The sequence below is a fragment of the Pleurodeles waltl genome, chromosome 4_2 (assembly GCF_031143425.1).
Source record: "Pleurodeles waltl isolate 20211129_DDA chromosome 4_2, aPleWal1.hap1.20221129, whole genome shotgun sequence".
NCBI classification, from domain to species: domain Eukaryota; kingdom Metazoa; phylum Chordata; class Amphibia; order Caudata; family Salamandridae; genus Pleurodeles; species Pleurodeles waltl.
Genome location: NC_090443.1, coordinates 1,048,550,284 through 1,048,570,926, shown reverse-complemented (window position 1 = coordinate 1,048,570,926; position 20,643 = coordinate 1,048,550,284). Strand labels below are relative to the sequence as shown.

At 44.3% G+C, this 20,643-nt stretch overlaps 1 protein-coding gene across 3 annotated transcripts in view; it reads right to left on the bottom strand.

The window, feature by feature from the left end:
• SSRP1 (structure specific recognition protein 1) overlaps nt 1-20,643 on the bottom strand; it is a 114,938-nt gene that overhangs the window by 81,933 nt on the left and 12,362 nt on the right. For 2 of the 3 annotated variants that reach the window (XM_069233038.1, XM_069233040.1), the window contains exon 2: nt 7,011-7,199. In XM_069233038.1, coding sequence (XP_069089139.1) covers nt 7,011-7,064 — 54 coding nt within the window. In that variant the 5' untranslated portion in view covers nt 7,065-7,199. Of the gene's footprint in view, nt 1-7,010; nt 7,200-9,769; nt 9,907-20,643 lie in introns of all 3 variants that reach the window. The other variant, XM_069233039.1, reaches the window with a different exon arrangement.

Genomic DNA, 20,643 nt, shown 5'->3' with positions numbered 1-20,643 from the left:
ATGCAAAGAAATCCTTTTAAAGCTTAGATTGCTGTACCTTCACTTTAAGTCAATTTGACGGCTCCTTGAAACAACTGATGAAAGGTCAGACCTATACCAGCCCTGCAATGCAGCACCAGAATCGATTGAACATACATTTTTTTATATGAACACTTTAGTGTGGGAGGAATCTGAACAATTTCGGACACAATTTTCTTCTGTTTTATGTGTACATCCCCATATGAAAAGGCATGTGTCTCAACCTGCGACGCTTGCCCATGACTTCATCTCGGTTGATATCTGCAGTATTCCTCATCATGCTCAATGTACTGTAAGTCCATATCATGTTGCTGAACTGACTCTTTCATCTCATGGCTGTTGTCACTAAAACCAAATCAAGTACTACACCTCCCCAAGGCTTGTCTTGCTGTAGTGATGGAAAACTGTCCTGTAATAATTTGAGTGGTGGTCTTGGTGACATCTTGGGTGACAACATTGCCTCTTGCACTGGTTCAGCCATTTTCTCTTGAAGCTCCTCAAAATTTCATGCAACCTATACGGTGTTGCTGATGTTTATTTGCCACCGCTGGTTTGTTAAGCAATATAATTACATTTGCCAATGTTTTTTGTTATTTATCGCATCTGACTTTGCGAAAGCTTGTTTGTCGCACATTCGCTTTCGCCAATGCTTGCGTCCTATTGTCCGCCAATGACAATGGCAGCCACTCGCTGCTCTTCTACAGCAATGTTTTTGGATGTTCTATTAGAACTTTGGCTTTGCCGACAGCATCTTCTTCAAAACACTGTAGCGTGTCTCTCCTTTGCCAGAGTCTCTTTCCTCATCGGCGAAGGCAACAGTGTAGTGTGCTTCTCCTTCACCAATGGAGTGTGTCCTTGAGGAAAGCAACAATGTAGCCGCATTCTTCTGCGGTTTGAGCTCTCCCACAACCATCTCATTAAACGCCCACCTCGCTGTTGTCTACAGGCTCTCCAACAGCAAACACATACCAGTCACTGCTGAAGAGCCTTCTTCCATCGTCGATAGTGATATTTGCCCTTTATTTTTTGCTGCTTTGGCAGAGTTCATTTTTATGGCACTGTGCTGATTGTTAAAAGTTTTTGGCATTTTGGCAACATTTCATCGCCAGGAACACATTGTGTTATTTGACCTAATGATCTACTGTCTGACTCTTGTCAGAGGGACACTTATCAGTTGAGGGTTTATCCGCTGCCTTCTCTTTACTTAAACTCTTGGATAAACGGATAACAGCCAGTGACCTCTGTCTTTTAATGTTTTTACTGTGAAAGTTTGACATATTTCACAGCCATCTGGCGTATGATCATGGTGTAGGCACTAAAGACACTTCTCCTTTTTACCACATGACAAGTCCTAAAAAGAGATTTCTTCAATATAGCCAATGTCATAATTAAATTCTTTTCTGTGAAAAGGTGTCAGCGTCCCTGCACTCTGAACGGGCGGCAGAAAATCTGACCGTTGGAAGGTTCAGTGGGAGATCAGCTGGAGGCAATGCATTAAAACTGGTTGAAGTCTGGGTCAGAAAAATATGATGGGTTGCAAAAGTTGCCAGTTGGTTTAATACGTTATGTTATAGATTGAATATGTACTGCTGTTGAAAAAGAAACAGGGGTTCCCAGTCTGACAACCGGGAATTATTCTAGCATGTGAATCTATGAAACATCGAATGCTGGAGAATGTTGGCTACATCAAATACCTAGACAGGATTATTTAATCATATGGGAGAAGAAACATGGGATAATACTAATACATTTAACCAAAATGTTTATAAACGTTTGGTGACTGGTTTGTTACGATACTTTCTGTACTGTAACAGATAGTAATGTACAGCATTTTATGAAATGATATTCATAGCATTGTGTTTAAGACAAACTTAAAATAACTTAATTCATTCAGAAATCTAGTTGTCGTGTAAACGAATCCACTTGTCCCACTGGTGCCATGTAATAAGGTGAAAGCATGTGGCTGCATTCTCATAACGGAGCAATATTAAGAGACCCTGATTTTGCCAGGCCTCATTAGGTCAGGATTTGGATTCTAGCAAGGCTCTGATCATACTCCTTGATGGTTATAATGTATTTTGAATATCCCAGGGCTCTAGTAATCTCACCTCTAGAATGATTCACAGGCTCTGCATGGGAAGCCAGATTTAAGGAAGGGCTCTACAGGAAAGGTAAATATCTTGAGTGGACAAGCGCACCCTTCTGAGGATCAGTCCACCACCTGCTACGTGTCACAAATTAAATAAACCTGTGTTCACTCACTTGTGACCTGACATGAACCAGTGAGGCTAAATCAAAGGCAATGCGTTAAGTATTTAAGCAGTGCATTCATAGTAGAAAAAGGTCACAATACAATAAAATTCCACAATCTAAAAAATAAAGATAAACATAATTTTAGTACAAAGATAATATTGAATAAGGGGGAACTGAAGAGACAAACTAAATCAAAGTCCAAACACAGAAAGGGATTGTCAGTTTTTGAGATGAAAATTTGTCCCTGAGAGGTCAACTGCTGCTCTAGAACAAAAAGCCAGATACTTAAAGCAGATTGGTCCCATCAGAGCTTTTGAGATTTTTCCTGAAAATGTTCTAATCTACAATGCAGAATGGAATTTAGTTGTTTTTTGGAGCTGCTTGAGGCCTTGATCAGAACATAAGGGAAATCCAGTCCGATGCCGTGGGATTGTCCTTTGAATACTTTTGCCTACAAGCCCACTAAAGCTCTGGAGAAAAGCTTTTCCAAACTTTCTTCTGGTACCCAAACAAATTAAGGAGCATATTTCTTAGGCCCTAGGACCTTAGGGTAGAGCACTTAGAAACTTTCAGGGTGCTAGGCAGAGGCACACAACAATGCTTCTTGCAGCTAGTGCCCTTGAAGCCACACAGATCAGCCAACTGACCCTCAGAGTCCACTGCTCTGGCCCATGTACAAGAAGGAGCACGATCCATCCTCTGATCTTCTGAAGGGTCAGAAAGTGTTCTGAGGAGCTACATTGTGGCGACACATTTATGCCTGGCACCAGGAGGTAAGGGTGAACCCTGGGCACTGCCTAACCAATGGGTTAAAGTTACCGTGGGCAATTCTACCCACTTTTTCAGCAGTTTGTTTACTCTACTGCAAAGAAGCCCACATTGACCCTTACCATCAAAATCCAAGATAAGGAAGCCATTCTTCCCTTGTGCGTGTCCCTTGTGCGACGGAAGCCATTCTTCCCTTGTGCGTGTCCCTTGTGCGTGCAGAGCCTGTGTGCCAACTCAAGCGTCACTTAAAACCCGTTCAAGGGTAGCTTTCCTCCTACTGGGTTTGGTGCCAGCATGGCAATGGGGGAAAAAGCAGAGGATTTCCAAGTGTCAGCTAATATTTGCTTGCAACAGGGCAGGCTTTTTAAAGTTAATTACATTATCAAGCTCCTTAAACTGGTCTTCCTGCCAGGGGAAATAATACACCTCCCCACTCCCAGGCTATTGTCCCTCCTCAGAAATCAGTTTTCACATCTCTAATTTTGGCCAAGTACAGACTGGGGTATTACTAAAGAACTAATGTAAATCAGCTGAGGGCAGCTTCAGGCAGGATAAAGGTAGCTTTCTGAAAGTTACATTTCCCACATATTTAATACAAATCTGATTTTACAATTGGACTGGATTTCATTTTAGAAGTCTCTCAATAGAGTCTGTAGCTGGCACAGGTCAAAGGTTGCAGGATAAAGTATAAGGTCTATACTTTGACTTTTCCAATGTACCAGTTACAGCTTGACGCAACATCACTGTAGGCCTAGCAACTGTGGTAACATGCCATTTCTAATGTTCTACTCTTGAGTGCTATGTACCCTATCTTGTAGGCAGCAAGATGTGCTCAGGGGTGGATTATGTGATATTTAAAATCAGGTTTCTTACCTGGCAAAAGGATGATTTTGACAGGTCTGCACAGCAGGGTTCAAACTGCTGCTGTCAGACTACACAAAGCGAAGCCATGTTTTTAATGACCTTGTAATAGATGCTGCAGTTCACAAGCTGCAATTGACTTTCCAACGCCATGAGTAATTCTACACCATATACTGTGGCGTTATATTCAAGTGCAATGTGCTAATCAGGCTAGGGTTTAAGGCAATTTCAAAATGTTTTAGGGTTCGGAGCACATACATTGGGCAAAAATCCACCACCACAAGATGCCCAGCAGCGAGAAATTCCTAATTGCTTCAGATTTCCCTAGAAACACTATTAGGTTGCAAGTGTCCAGATGAGGGAGCAAAGTACAGGTCTGGATGTTGGAGTACAGTTAATTATTGGTTTTATAGCACCAAATACTGCTTAATTTATCTATGCATTCAATGGCCTTTTGGGACATGGTCCTACGTTTCTGTAAATGTCAGATGCAGTGAAGTTTTTAAGAGGAGAGGCGCACACAGCCAGCACAGAGAGCCTTTGGTAAGATTAAGGAAATAGGTGACTGCAGTGTCAAATGTCTATTTTTCTAGAACGGTAAGGGTTTGAATGATGGCTCAAATGGTTTGGGCATTGGCTTTGCGAGGACCCTCAGCAAACATTTTTATGTCTGGAGGTGGGCATGTGAGTGATCAACAGCGTAACATGTTCAATATCAAGGAGCACGCTTCCTGGATCAGAGGGTGAGTGGCAACCACAGAGGTTCACTCCTAGGCCAATGGTCTTCCTTTCCTATACAAACATTTTAGGTGTCATTTTAACAAAGATGAACCAATTACAAAGTGTTAGCATACCTTGACTCCTTGGACCTCTTTGACTTAAGTGATGTGTAAATTAACTGGGCATTGCACCTGGGAACCTCTAACAGTGGTTCTTAACCTGTGGTCTAGCGACCCATGGGGGTAAGGAATTTCTGGATACCAATAATGATTCAGTGGGGGTCCAGCGGTCCCAGTTATGATAAAGTGTGGTGTCCCCAGAATTCAAGAGGTTGGGAATCACTGCTCTAGACATTGTACAGGCCTGCAACCCTGGAAAGGCAGAAGTCAGTGACCTACTCCTGACTTGAAGTGTGTGTTTGCTTTCCATGTGCTCAGAAGGGAATCAAATCATTGCATGGATGTAAGAACGGAGATGACATTTTCAAAGCTGTCAAGTCGGTGCAATTTTACCAATCCTTGCATATATTTAGGCCATACTTTAACATTTGGTTATTTAGAAGATAAATCTGCCATTTTTATTCCACGTATGGTTATCTCTACTTAACTTGTCTTTAAAGGATTAGAAGGAGTGGTGAGCAGTCGGGCATAAAGTCTGTATCAACACTATATTGTACACCTCTCCATTACTCTTTGTGATGAAGGACATGTCACCAGCCATTGCAATAAAGTTCCTGCAACTGATTTCTGCAAATGCCCTGTAACGGTAGGTAGCAAACATGGCTTGTGTTTTTAATCATGTTGCGGGTGGCACGTGAATAGATTTAACAATCACAATGAGAGTGCAAACATGTGTCTGTACTGGTGGAGAGACACACTTACAGGTTAACTTCACACATATTTAAGACAGGGTGGAGCACAAATCTAATAGGTGGGGTCATTTCAAGTTTGGGACTGCAGAGCTCAGTCTGGACCATTAGTGATGAGCAGTCTAGACTCCACATATTCTGTACAAATACATACTGCTGACATGCCCTTAACTCTCCTCAGGAGCGCACCAATGAGAAGTGTGCAACGGTGAATTTTTGAAGATCAGTAACCCTTGATGGTTCCTATGAGGTCTTTTTTCTTTGGAAGTACAGGGTTGGCACCTTACGTTACAGCTACAGAAATCATGTACGCATAATATAGCTAAATTCTGCAGTATTGACAGGAAAATTACGTTTTTACTGGCACATGGGAGTAAGTTTAGGGAAGCAGACAAGTTGTAGGGTTGGTAGAAAAGGTGCAGAAAAGGCTGTGAAGAACGTACAAGGAGAGGGCAGCACTGTGGTCTTCAGCGCATGGACGACAATCATTCCCTTCCATTCCAGATGCAAGAAGGGGTGTGTAGAAGGGGCCAAGCCTTTGTCAAGAAAGGTAATTTTAAACATTGGCTTTGTGAAGACCCTCAGCAAACTTATTCTTATGTCTGGTGGTGGGGGCATGTGGGTGATCAACAGCATAGCATATATTAAAGGGCCTCCGATTTTACAGATAACATCCTTATTTCAATGAAATACAGACTACTCATTGGTGCTGTCAAACGTGTTAAAAGACTGCCATGCACATGGTGATGCTGTGAGAAATGTTCAGTGGCGGAACACGCTTCAACAGTCTTTGGCTTGCTAGGTGCATTTGTGAAGGCCCTGAAAGTGTTCTAACACAAAAGACAAGATATCACATGCTGCCTAAGATGGCAAGGCATGTCATCATAATTATCAAAGCATCAGTATTCTCTAAAGCATTAATATATTTTGTGTCAGTGAATGCTACAAAATGCACGTTCTGGGTTGCTTTTATTTGCATTATACAAGGTAGCATCCGAAATTACAAGATTCAGTTTGCCCATTTGACTCAAAAGTCTACCACACATTACATCCAGTGGCACCCAGAGACCAAGTAGAATCAGATAGGACTCGACTAAATTTGGAAATGTATTTAGTGTTCTATTAGTGCTTTATTTACTGCAGGTTTCCCAGAAACATCAACCTAATGGCATTTAATTTAATTAATGGACTAGGAAGGATGAAGGCCAGAACAAACTCTTCTGGGATTATTAGCAACAAATGCTCAACTGAGCCACCATACCAGCTTCCCTTAATGAACAGGACATCGGCAGCGCTGATGGAGGATCAGACATTTGAAGCCTGCTGCATAACCCACCATGGCTGAACAGGACACAACATAATACAATATACACGAGGCAGGTATGAACCAGAGGGCATAAGTAGACATAACATCTCCATGCAGATCAAACTCCATACCCTATGATTTCAGACACAAAGATAAAGAGCTGTGGTATTCACACCACTACATTACACTTTCTTGGTATAACCTCTACCCCCTTACCATAGAGCCCTTGACCTCCTGGTATATTTCGTTGAATTCCAGTGTGTCCGCCATTGCGTCCGTTGATGGTTCTGTGTAGCCACTCTTCTTAGGGACCCAGCCCAGTTACAATGCAGTCGAGAACGAGTAACACTGTAAGTTGGGCAGTCACAAGTGCCACACTGGGGAATTGCTGGAGGGTTTTCGTCTCTGCAAATACAAGGAAATTGTTGAGTGAGGGCATGCTCATCCAACTCAAGTAATGCTGCCAGCCCACCTTGCCCTGGAAACACCACCACCGATCCTCCCTCACTCAACAGTCCCACACTGCCTGCAGCTCCACTGTTTAGTGTTTTGTGTTCCTCGCCCTCTTTTGTTTGTATCACACTCGGAGCAGCTGACTGCGGACTACGCCCCACTTGGACATGCCCCCCCTTCACCTGGCGGGCTTTTTCTGGGGTTAGTAACTGTCAACTTGAGTTTGGGAACAGTTAGAAAAATACTTCTTCCACTCATCCGAATTGTCTACTCTTTAATGGTGAACTTGGGGGGGGGGGGGAATCAATCCACACCTCATTTTCAGGACAATCAAACGATGTGCAAATGATTGCCATTTATATCCACTACATATGGAGGTGTTTTGGGTGGATATCCTGAAAATCTGCCTTGGATCCAGCTCTCTGGAAGAGGAGGACTCGTCCGCTCCATTTTCAGCAACTCCTGACACCAGCAAGCAGCTTTTGGCACAAGTTCTATATTTTTAAATCCTGCAAATTAGCACAAACTCCCAAAAGGGAGCTAAATCTCCTGCTGCCAGGGAAGTGACAGAAAAGGCTTTTTTTGGATTCAGTGCCAAACCCACTGTAGACAGCAGTTCTGCAGAGCAAGGATGATGTCCTCCGAGGTCTCATACAAAGATCGAACGCTATGGCTATGCTCTGGTACAGCCATCTGCCCAGAGCATTTCTGTCAACACTGAGCTCTTACCACTGGTCATTCGTGGCAGGCGGATTCTGTAGACCGGCAGAGACCGCAGCCTTTAGTAGCTTGGAGGGGAGCTATCACAGAGACAAGTGGAAGCTGTGAGATACAGCATTCTTCACCACACAAGTGAAGCCTGCTGTATCTCACTTCTATGCTATCTTACCCCTCCATTAACTCTAACCTGCACCAGGACGGCGTGAACAAGGCAGGCTCAGTCATTAAAGTGGAACAATTCATTACAATTTATCCCTGTACACATCTGTACATGTAAAACAAAAAATATTAAATAATAGTCCGCTTCACAATTTGGTGCACAATTTAGTGCCCTGAAAGGGCCGGAGGACAAGATGTTAAGTTGTATATAAAATAAGCAGTGGATGACCAACCTAGTTCTCTTTCTCATGTAACAGCAGTCAGCTGCCTCAGGGTAACTTTAAAGAATGGGAGGCTCTACAAGATAAGAAAGGTGAAGTGACATGCCACAGCAGGACTGCCAAACATGCACAGGTTCTGGCCCCTTCCCAGCTACAAGAATTCACGGTGTAGCCCATGGGCGGTGCTGTGGGACTAGGATGAACACACATCCTTTGCTGAAGGGGTAGGTTAGAGGAAATAAGAACGGGTGCCAATAGGACGTGCTTTGGGTGTCTCTCAGCATTTATCTGTCCCTTTTGCTAAAGCAGACTCATCATGTTTCCTGGTAGGATGAAGGGCTACTCCTAGCAACTCTAACACCTAAACACCTCTAAGCTAAAAACTGTGATGGGTGGGGTTTAACAAGCTACCATATTCATCAGGACACATACATAGAAAGGGTTGAAAGGTGAAAGTTATTCTCTTGGCATCAAGATAACCGGTACAATGTTATGCATTAGGGCTAAACAACTGGGTATGACATTTTAATCTGTGCATAGTTTGTTTCCTGCTGGCAACAGCGGGCAATGCACTGCTTTAAATCTAAGATATTGAAGGATCTTCCAAGCACGTCCATACATACTATTTATGGTGGAGGTGTACTTCTAAGGTATCCTAGAAGAACCATTACAGGCACTCCCTCCTCCACAGCAATCATATGTTTGCATAGCACTGCCCCACAGCTAGTGCTATAAATTACAGGACTTAGTTTAGTTGTGGCGTAAAAGAGGTGAATACTTCTGTGCAGGTTGAAGAGTTATGAGTGTGTGTGCTACCTTCTTTTCAGTCTTCTCAACAATCCACCAGCCTCCACCCTATCTACAGGTACAACCAGCGTCAACGAGGATTTCTTAGACTAGTTCACTATATCATCTCTCGTATCTCCAGCAATGTTTAACGCAGACATCAATCTTCCTGAGGGACTCCACTGCCATGTCCACAGTGAAAGCATTCATATAACAGCACAACACTCAATTTCACTCACGAAGTGGAGCACCAATAGCCCAGGCTGTCCTCTAATCCTTAAAGAGTTCAGGAAAATTTGCAGTGGGTGGGGGTTTAATCAAGAAGTGATTTGCTTATTTTACCCTCTCAATTTCTTTTTTTGAAGAAATAATAAGGGCCCTACTGCACAGATTGGCCACCTCTGGAGAAAGAGTATTAAAGCCAGTGACCGTGGGTGTAACCAGTGTGATGCTGTGAAGGAGCAGGAAATAAAGGCAAAAGTCCTCATATAGAGGTAACCTAACAGGCACAAGTCCATAAAGTGGGAGACTGGTGAAGAGAAATTATGAATGTTTCTGATTTGTCAGAGCCGGCTTCCACAGTAGTTTAGGATTCATACCACAAGTTCTTCACTGAAATACCAGGCTACATGTTACCTCGAGGATCTTCTGTTGATTTCAGCTCACACAAGACTCCATGGCAACCAGAAAAACTAATTTGTTCACGAAGTGCATTCAGCATGTCATGCCTGACCAACAGTATCCAAACAAATCTTCTCACATCTGCCCTGTAACTGGAGAAAGACCAATCTTATTGCTTGAAAGTCTCTTGTGATTCAGCACAAAAGATCTTTCCATGCAGCCAAATATTCCATTAGATGCATTTAACAGCTTGTATTGTACGGTTATGCTGAGAACCAGATATTCCTGGGCATATTTCCTGGTATGCCCTGCAACTTGCAATGTAGCTGTCACACAACGGACTATGCGAGTTCAAGGTATGGATAAAATATATCAAGTAGCTATTAAATCTTTTACAAAAAAAGAGGATTCTCCCCCTCTTCTCGTGTCCAAAGGGGTAGAAACACACTGACAGTGAGAGATGTTGTAGGAAGTTGGCTCTGTATGCACTATTTCAAAGTAAGGAATAGTATGCACAGAGTCCAAGGGTTCCCCTTAGAGGTAAGATAGTAGCAAAAAGAGATAATACTAATGCTCTATTTTGTGGTAGTGTGGTCGAGCAGTAGGCTTATCAGAGGGTAGTGTTAAGCATGTGTTGCACACACACAGGCAATAAATGAGGAAAACACACTCAGAGACAATTCCAGGCCAATAGGTTTTGTATAGAAAAATATTTTCTTAGTTTATTTTAAGAACCACAGGTCACGATTTTCAAGAAATACTTCAAATGAAAGGTACTTCACTTAGGAACTTTGAATTAGCAAAATAGCATATACAGTTTTCACATAAATGACATATAGCTATTTTAAAACTAGACAGTGCAATTTTCAACAGTTCCTGGGGGAGGTAAGTGTTTGTTAGTTTTTGCAGGTAAGTAAACCACCTACGGGGTGCAAGTTTGGGTCCATGGTAGCCCACCGTTGGGGGTTCAGGGCAACCCCAAAGTTACCACACCAGCAGCTCAGGGCCGGTCAGGTGCAGAGGTCAAAGTGGTGCCCAAAACGCATAGGCTTTAATGGAGAAGGAGGTGCCCCGGTTCCAGTCTGCCAGCAGGTAGGTACCCGCGTCTTCGGAGGGCAGACCAGGGGGGTTTTGTAGGGCACTGGGGGGGGGGGGGGGACAAGTCAGCACAAAAAGTACACCCTCAGCAGCACGGGGGTGGCCGGGTGCAGTGTGCAAACACACGTAGGGTTTCCAATGGAAATCAATGGGAGACCAAGGGGTCTCTTCAGCGATGCATATAGGCAAGGGGGGGGGGGGCTCCTTGGGGTAGCCAGCACCTGGGCAAGGGAGAGGGGCTCCTGGGGGTCACTCCTGCACTGGAGTTCCGATCCTTCAGGTCCTGGGGGCTGCTGGTGCAGAGTCTTTTCCAGGCGTCCGGATCTGGGAGTCAGGCAGTCGCAGTCAGGGGGAGCCTCGGGATTCCCTCTGCAGGCGTCGCTGTGGGGGCTCATGGGGGGGGGGGGGGGCAACTCTGGCTGCTCACGGTCTCGCAGTCGCCGGGGAGTCCTCCCTGAAGTGATTGTTCTCCACAAGTCGAGCCGGGGGCGTCGGGTGCAGAGTAGCAAGTCTCACGCTTCCGACGGGAAACGCAGTTGTTTTAAAGTTGCTCCTTTGGAAACAAAGTTGCAGTCTTGGGTGAACAGGGCCGCTGTCCTCTGGAGTTTCTTGGTCCTTCTAGAGCAGGTCAGTCCTCGGAGGATTCCGAGGTCGCTGGTCCCTGGGGAAAGCGTCGCTGGAGCAGTGTCTTTAGAAGGGAGGGAGACATGCCGGTAGAGCTGGGGCCAAAGCAGTTGGTGTCTCCATCTTCTCTGCAGGGTTTTTCAGCTTAGCAGTCCTTTTCTTCTTAGGTTTCAGGAATCTGAGTTCCTAGGTTCTGGGGAGACCTTAAATACTAAATTTAAGGGCGGGTTTTAGGTCTGGGGGGTTAGTAGCCAATGGCTACTAGCCCTGAGAGTGGGTACACCCTCTTTGTGCCTCCTCCCAAGGGGAGGGGGTCACATTCCTATCCCTATTGGGGGAATTCTCCATCTGCAAGATGGAGGATTTCTAAAAGTCAGAGTCACCTCAGCTCAGGGCACCTTAGGGGCTGTCCTGACTGGCCAATGACGACTCCTTGTTTTTCTCATTATCTCTCCTGGACTTGCCACCAAAAGTGGGGGCTGTGTCCAGGGGGCGGGCATCTCCACTAGCTGGAGTGCTCTGGGGCATTGTAACACGAAGCCTGAGCTTTTGAGGCTCACTGCCAGGTGTTACAGTTCCTACAGGGGGAGGTGTGAAGCACCTCCACCCAGAGCAGGCTTTTGTTTCTGTCCTTAGAGAGCACAAAAGCTCTCACCACATGGGGTCAGAAACTCGTCTCTCAGCAGCAGGCTGGCACAGACCAGTCAGTCCTGCACTGAACAATTGGGTAATATACAGGGGGCATCTCTAAGATGCCCTCTGTGTGCATTTTTTTTAATAAATCCAACACTGGCATCAGTGTGGGTTTATTATTCTGAGAAGTTTGATACTAAACTTCCCAGTATTCAGTGTAGCCATTATGGAGCTGTGGAGTTCGTTTTTGACAGACTCCCAGACCATATACTCTTATGGCTACCCTGCACTTACAATGTCTAAGGTTTTGCTTAGACACTGTAGGGGCATAGTGCTCATGCACCTATGCCCTCACCTGTGGTATAGTGCACCCTGCCTTAGGGCTGTAAAGCCTGCTAGAGGGGTGACTTACCTATGCCACAGGCAGTGTGAGGTTGGCATGGCACCCTGAGGGGAGTGCCATGTCGACTTAGTCATTTTCTCCCCACCAGCACACACAAGCTGGCAAGCAGTGTGTCTGTGCTGAGTGAGGGGTCCCTAGGGTGGCATAAGACATGCTGCAGCCCTTAGAGACCTTCCCTGGCATCAGGGCCCTTGGTACCAGGGGTACCAGTTACAAGGCACTTACCTGGGTGCCAGGGTTGTGCCAATTGTGGAGACAATGGTACATTTTAGGTGAAAGAACACTGGTGCTGGGGCCTGGTTAGCAGGGTCCCAGCACACTTCTCAGTCAAGTCAGCATCAGTATCAGGCAAAAAGTGGGGGGTAACTGCAACAGGGAGCCATTTCTTTACAGATGTCAAAACAAATTCAAAAGATTTTGTGAAAAATAATAGTTTCAAGACCAAAGCCTGGCATTGTAGTGCCACCCACATCACCATCTCTTCAAATCCTCTCCATCCCAAATATGAAAACATTATCTTGGCCCCCAAAGTGTGCCTTTCCTCCCGATCCCTACTGAAGATACTCTTTCTGCTCACCTTGGAGATAAGCAATGTCGCCCACTGACTGGCTCTCTGAGAGCTATGTCTGCAGGACAGCAGAGACCTGTGAACAACAGAGAATGCAGCGAGAGGCAGAGAGCTGCCCCTGTCATCCCAACTCCAAAGGTTCTATGGAGACCAGACAAAGACAGAAAGGCGCTAATGAGCCAACGAGCCAACACTTCGCTCAGAACTCTGGAAACCTGGGAAAAGATCTGGAACGCCTCTCAAGCCAACACGTCCACCTGTGATGTAACACCACACAGACGCCGTGAATACTCAGATTTAGAATCCAGAGTTCACACTTCTGGCACTCAAGAACAGCCATAAACAACAGAATTATAGATGAGTAACTAGACAACTGCGTAGTTTTTCACAGCAAAGGCCGGGCTGTCCTTTTATGTCACAAAATATGACTGTTTTTGAGATACTCACGTACAATTATAGGTTACCTGTGGTTCGTGTTGGGGGCGTGTTGCCCAGGATTTTACCACTTCAGGTATGTGCCATTTTGGCTTCATTGGAGTACCGTCAAGATGAAGATATGTGACAGAATAATACAATGGTGTCCGAGTGTGGTTGACCATGCGCCTTTAAATACGTCTACCTGCAGATACTATGACAATTAGCCACGAAGGAAGGAAAAGAGAAATTTGATGTGTCATCCACATACAGGGGACACGTTAAACTAAAAGGAGGAGATGGTATGTGCAGTGGTACAAAAGGAAGGCAAGAGGCAGCCAGGACTGACCTAGAGTCAAGTGACAGGTACTAGGAAACAGACTGAACATTTCACTGCTGGGCCAGATACCCAAGAAGGGAAAGTGCAAGAACAGTGGTAGTGAAGGGTACTGAAGGCTGCAGACAGGCCCAGGAGTACAAGGAGTTAAGAACGTTGGCCATCGCGGGCTGACTAAAGAAGGCCACCTCAGAGGATATATTAAACAAAAAAACAAAAAACACTGCTTGTTTAGAGGTTACTACGATGACAGGAACCCAGCTGAACAGTAGTCATTCCAGCAGCAATATTACACAGCTTAATGTTCAAAATATGCGTACAATCCTAACAACAAACCCAAAGGAAGCCGGGTTAAAAACTAATTATGTCCAAGATTAGAACGAAATCACTCTTTTTCCCATGCTTGGAAACTTCAGTGGCATGCATTCCAAAATGTTCTGCATTCAAGAGGCCCAAGTGAAAGGGGCGTGGGGGGGGTGACCTCAATTCTTCTGTGGTAGATAAGTAAGGGACAGCAGGGCACACAAGCATCCCATTTATACTTATCTACCTTGAGGGATGGGGTGTCTGTGGACAGAATCTTGCACTTGAGAGGCACAGTCGCTCGCAACCAAGACTGCATCCAATACCAGACTGCAAAGAGTGAAGTGAAATACAGAGAGAAGGTTCGCCAGTCAGGGGTCATTACTGCAGGCTCCCCCACAGTCCTTGACACTAGTGATTGTATGTTCTTGTTTTCTCAGTCGAGTTGTTAAGACAATCTTCTGATCTGTGGCACTATGTAAAGTGCATTCAGGCTGGATTGTTCCCATTGGGGGTGGGTCAAGACAGATTTCCACATGACTGGGTCCAAACTGAGGTGGCAAGGTGTGCAAAATAAATTATGGACTGGGATGAGGCCCCAGTAATTACCATTGGCTGAGTTTAATTCTAGCATTCCATCTATCACTTTTTCTTTGTATACTTTAGTGTGTCACCGTAAGTGGGACAGGTATGCCCAGAAGTGGGTCCTATGGGCACGGATACTGGAATCAAGCTATGCCCGGCTGCTGAGCCTTAACTAGGGTGAAACAAGTCCTGAGTTACTTGTATTCCAGTTCAAGGAGGACCTGGCCTGGCACTTTGGTCTGGACTGTTCTCATTGGAGCAGAGTCAAGAGTGATTTACATATGGTGGCCGGGGCCAAACTGAAGTCTCAAAGTGTGCAAAATAATGATGGACGGGGATGCGGTCACAGTAATTACCAGTGGTTGGGATTCATTCAAGCATCTATCTATCTATCACTTATTGTATAATTTAGTGTTTATATAATCCTGCACCTTTAGAGCCACTCTCGCTCACAAACAAGACATCTAGCCTACCCAATGCCAGACTGCAAGGAGTGAGGTGATAGGGTGTTAAGTAGACAGAGCAAGTACACCAGTCAGGCGTCACTGCTGTGGTCTCTTCCAAAGCCCTACTGATTACGTATTCTTGGTCATGACAGAAAGCCGGTCAGACAATTTTCTATTCTGGCACACTATCTTTCTAAAGCATGTCCTCACAGTAAAGGTGTCAATTTGGCTTTCAGTCTGATCCAGAAAGTCAAGGGCACATCGTTCCTATACAGCGCAGTCCATCTCCTCTTCTTTCTCACAGGGTTCAGCTGCTGGGGTGGCACCAACAGTCAAATATCTGCGAGTATCCGGTCAAGCCTTCCTTAGTGCAGGTGCAGACTGTTGCCTTGGATGTCCAGGTGGAAATGATTTATCTTAAAGGAGGCAGTGTGTATCCACTATGCGGAGGGAAACAAAAAAATAAGTACACTATAACGAGGAGGGCCATCTATGAAACTCGGGAGGCTGACCAATCAGCCACATGTCTGGAGGACAGATTCACTCCAGTTAAGAGACCAACTTGATTCCACCATGCAGTACAGAGGTGCAAAGAAAAAGATCTGTCTCCTGCAACTAATTTCCAGCTGCCAGCCCATCGACTGCCTGGTGACTGAGCTCTAGCCTTTCGACAGTTTCTCAACAATTACACTTTGAATTTATCAAAGTTTATGAGAGTCTACAATGCTGCTAGACAGAAAAATCACAAAGCACACTCCCGCTGTGTGGATATAAAAATAAAAAATAAAAATAAAAAAACAACGTATCTGAGGAACAAAGCGATGTAGAAATCTTGTCCTGTAATGCAATCCACTTGTACTTCTGCCGCCTAAAAAAATTCGATGAACCGGCATCGGTGCAATACTAGTCTGCTCCAGACTCCAAAGTAAGCTTGCTTCCTCAGACTATTCGCGCCCCACCACCCAGTGACAACAATTACCTTCCACACATTCTCTTGCTGTAGCACAAAACAGGTTTAATTTCCTTCACTTCTTGTAGACGTCATTCTCTTCAAAACAACACACATCACGTCCACTACCTTTTCCTTATATCACAATATTAGCTTTATATCTTCTCCCCCATTCTTCCCACCACATGGTCCATATTATCTTCTCCCCCCTTACTATATGCTTTATGCCTTTTTGTCCCGGTTTCTCTTCAGTATTAACTGTTCAGTATTGTCTTCAAAACTTCCCTACCCTAATTGTCAGTAGGCTCCTCTCCCTTTCTATCCACTGTCACCACAGGAAAGGAGTACAGAACCAACACTGAGCCACCTAGGATAGCAAAGTACACAGTGGATGAAGTAAAATTGACTAAACGTACTGGCTGTATCAGCGCAAGGACGGCCGGGGGACACAGTTGGCTAGCTCTGTGCAAGTTGGAGGGAGAATGGATGCTCCTGCCGAGGACTGGAGAAAAGCAGGGCTAAGACAGGGTGAAGGAAAACAGGGGGCTGGCAGGACAGAGCATAGTACCAGTTGCAGAAACCTGCAGAGAGGTCCTATGACTACACTGAGGGGTGGATTTAAAGGAGCTGGCGTCTGGTATAGGGCTCAAAGGTAGGGATGACATTAGAAACCTTCGTGAAATCTGAAGTGCAATAACAAAGGCATGCTCAAAAATACCAAATGAAACGGAGCAAGATATATATATATATATATACACACACACACATATATATATACACACACACACACACACACAATATATAAAGGTAAGCAGATGGGGGTGGTGGAATCAAACCATCTCGGTACTAGGGGGCAGTAAGTGACTGGACAGGATCATAAAGGGAGAAACTAGAACCACTGCTTGAGGCTCACAAATGCAGAGCATAAGAGAGAAGAGTCAGAATTTGCTAACTGGACAGACCGCTCCGTGGTTTAAGGTTGGCTCCCGACATGCAGTACGATCTGCCGGTCAAAAGCTGAAAACCTGGTCAGGCAGACAATCTTTCCTGTTTATGTGGTTGGTAAATGCAGTGCTATTACACTGAGTAACAGCAACATGTGTTATTTATAGCACTTAAAAACAGATGAAGTGTGGAAAAAAGTGTTATTTTAACAACAAGCAAGATGAGGAGTATGGCAAGCACTAGGGAGAAGCTGTGCTATGGCTCAAGCACAAGGAAGCAGTGCAGAAAGGGACAAGGCGACATCCGGGCAAAGGCCAAAGTTGAAAGGTTTAATGGAAATGAAAGGCTAGAGGCAGATGTGAGACCTGAGTGAAGTGACTGATGAAGGTAGTGGGACACTAGGACTGAGCAGAGGTGCTGCAGCAAAGATCAATGAGACTAGGCAGGTAACAGTTGGCTGAGTGTGGGAGGACCAAGGCAGGAGAGAAAATGTACACACCAAGTGAAGGGGAGCTGGAGTGGAAGTGGATGGAGAACGCCCCCTATTGGGGAGCTGATAGGAGGTTATAGCAATAGAATATAGCAGCAGGAAAAGGAAAAAAAAAAAAGAAAGAAAATCACAGAGTACAAGGAGACAGTTGAAAAGGGAAGAGGCAGAATAAGCAAGCAGGCTTGCTGCTGGCGTCTCCTGTAACCTTCAGGCCACAAAATAAAATACCAGCAAAGCAAACTCAGTCTTCCATCTTTCCAACGTTGGTAAATGGACTGCTTTAAAAGGAGGGGAAAAGTAAGATCTTCTACCTGTTGCACTTAGGAATAGTAAAGATGTGATATAAAGCTCTTAAAAGTTATTGTTGAGGGATGCATTGAAGGAGCACGGGAGAGTGGGTTGCAGGGAGGTGCTATGTGTAAGGGAAAATAGATAAGGTTTCAGTGGGAAACCTTGGTGAACTCTGAAGTGTGGTGTCCATGGCAGGAGCTGAAGTACCAGAGGACGCAGCGGGAAACAAAGCTGGAAAGAAATAAAAGTGGATGCATTTCATGGAGTACAGACCAACCGGCAAGATGGTTCAATGAGCAGGGGTGTGGAATTCCTATAGCCCGACACCCAGGACCTATAGTGTGCGGTCAAGGACAACAAGTTTTCATGTTTATTTTGTCCTTGGGACAAGTAGGCTCAACGCCCAGCAGCACAAACTCTTTGGCTGCCAGTTCACAGTACTACATTATGGATCTGGGAAGGGCATTGTCAGCAGTTAAGGTAATATTTGTGTCCATATGTTAATGATTGTATTTATGGTTCATTAATGCAAAGCCTTTATTAGGAAGTGTTGTAAGCTTGGACTGCACTACTGTCAGTGGTTGCAGTATAAAAATGTGTACACAGTTTGCAAGGTTAAACCTTATAAGGTATAAGGCTCCCACAATGCTCTGATTAGATGCAAATATTTGCAGAAGTTTGAAAGCAAGACTGATGATTCTTTGTTTTCAAAATAAAGTGTTCTCAGAAAAATGCAACTAGGAAAAATGTTTTTGCTAAACTACTGAGAAATTTTAGGTACCATTTCTGTGAAGCATAATTTAGTAAAATGTGTTGATGCATGCTAGTATTTCCAAAAATATTCATAATGGAAAAATCAGTATAACCAGTTTCAACAGGATTATGGCAACATAAAAATAAACATGCATTGGCAAAGCCAACCATTTGGACATTTTTGGTCAGCATTTCGGTTTTATCACTGTGTTTGTTTTGACATGGTTTTTGTAAAACTCTGCTGCTGTGGGGGCTGTCGGGCCCTCACCATTATAACAAACATTGGCAAAAATACTTTTTGGTCTCAAAAAGCACATTGCCACAGTAGTCCCTTGCACCAAACAAAACTACTTTGTGTGCCAAAATGCTCCTGTTCAAGTGCAGAATGCAGTTACTCACAGTGAAGTAAGTCGATAGAGAGAATTTTATTAAAAAACAAAGTTTGTGGTTAATACAAGACTTAATATGGAGTCCAATTTTTAAAGATAATCACAGAAGTGCAACCAATGGTAAATGTCCTTGGAGCAAATTTACAGCTTTAGTTAATTTATAGGAATGTAAAGGAGTAAGCTGGGAATGCTATTCCTAGAAAATATTTGTGAACTGCATTTTAGCACAAGCAAATATGTATATGTAGATTTGCTCATGCAAAAAATGTGCCATTTACAAGTTCACTTCTCCTCCAAGCCCCGTTTTCTCCGCCCTGTAAGAAGTTTTAGTTCTGCCCTTGTCAGAAGCAAATTTCCAACCTTTATCAGTCAGGGAAAAAATTAGAGCAGAGCTGGTTAAAACTCCTAAAGCATGCAAATGTGTAGGTTTGTACAGGTTCAAAAGGGGATTTCAACCCTGGGACTATTGCTTACTGCTACTTCCAGCCCCAGTATGTATAGCTGTGGAAAAGTGGCAAAATGCTAGTATTTAAACCTTATTATAGTACGAATGCTGGCATAATCAGAGGGGCTATATCAGATCTCCTATATAATGAGATTGCTGCCATAATTTATTGCTGCACTGTGTGGCACCAAAGAGACAAGTTAATTTGTTTTCAGGACAGGCAGAATTATAAAGCAACCTATCCTATGAACAAATAAATATTTTATAGATTTCCACACCCCTAAATGAGTTAAGGTTTATCACTCGCATGTGAAACCTGCAAGTCACAAACTGAAATAATCTCAAGGAAGATACCACCTTCTATCCTTCTTGGGTTGATAAGTGTAATTCCATTTCATTTGCCATTAGCTACATGTTATTTATGGCTGCTAAACAGGAAAGCAGTGTACAAAGCACTGTATTAAAACACATTGCAGGTATTATCAATCTAGAAGAATGATGGCAACTACTGGGAAAGAAAATGGTGCTGTGACTCATTCTGAGAAGTATTGTAGATCAGAGCAAAGACCATGGTTGGATGGGCAAAAGGCAGTATAGTCGAGAGAAAGGCATGATTTTGAAAATAACTTAGCGAGATTAGCAGATTCACCCAAGGCCACTGAGATGTGCACAGTGGCGAGCAGAGGTGCTGAAGAGAGGATCTATGAAAATGAGCAAGTAGCAGATGGGTGAGTGAGCAAAGCACTGGTGACAGGGACAAGGGTGAAAATGTACAGATTTGAAGAATGAGACAGATGGGGGATTGCAGGAGGTGCATGGACTGGACCCATGCGAGGGGGTTATAGCAATGGTGTATGCTTTGGGATCACAAAGTGGGGATGCGCAGAGGGTACTGGGTTTATAGAGTGGTCAAGAGTGTAAAATAAGGATCAGACACTACACTGAAAGTGAGCAGTGTAGGAAGAGAAAATGTAAACAGGCAGTGGGCACAAGCAACTGAAGGATCATGGGCACATGGGAGCATCAAGAAGCAAAGCGGGTATCTAAGTGAACAATGTGGCACAAAGGGCCATGGTATTTACGGATCAGAATTCAGACACAGTGGGCTGGTGGTTTGAGAGGTGAGCAGATGTCAAAGAAGGATCAGTGCTTTTTAAGTCTCCTAGGACCTTGAGTGAGTAGCTTATCCGGGCCTGGATTTTTCTTTAGATAGTGG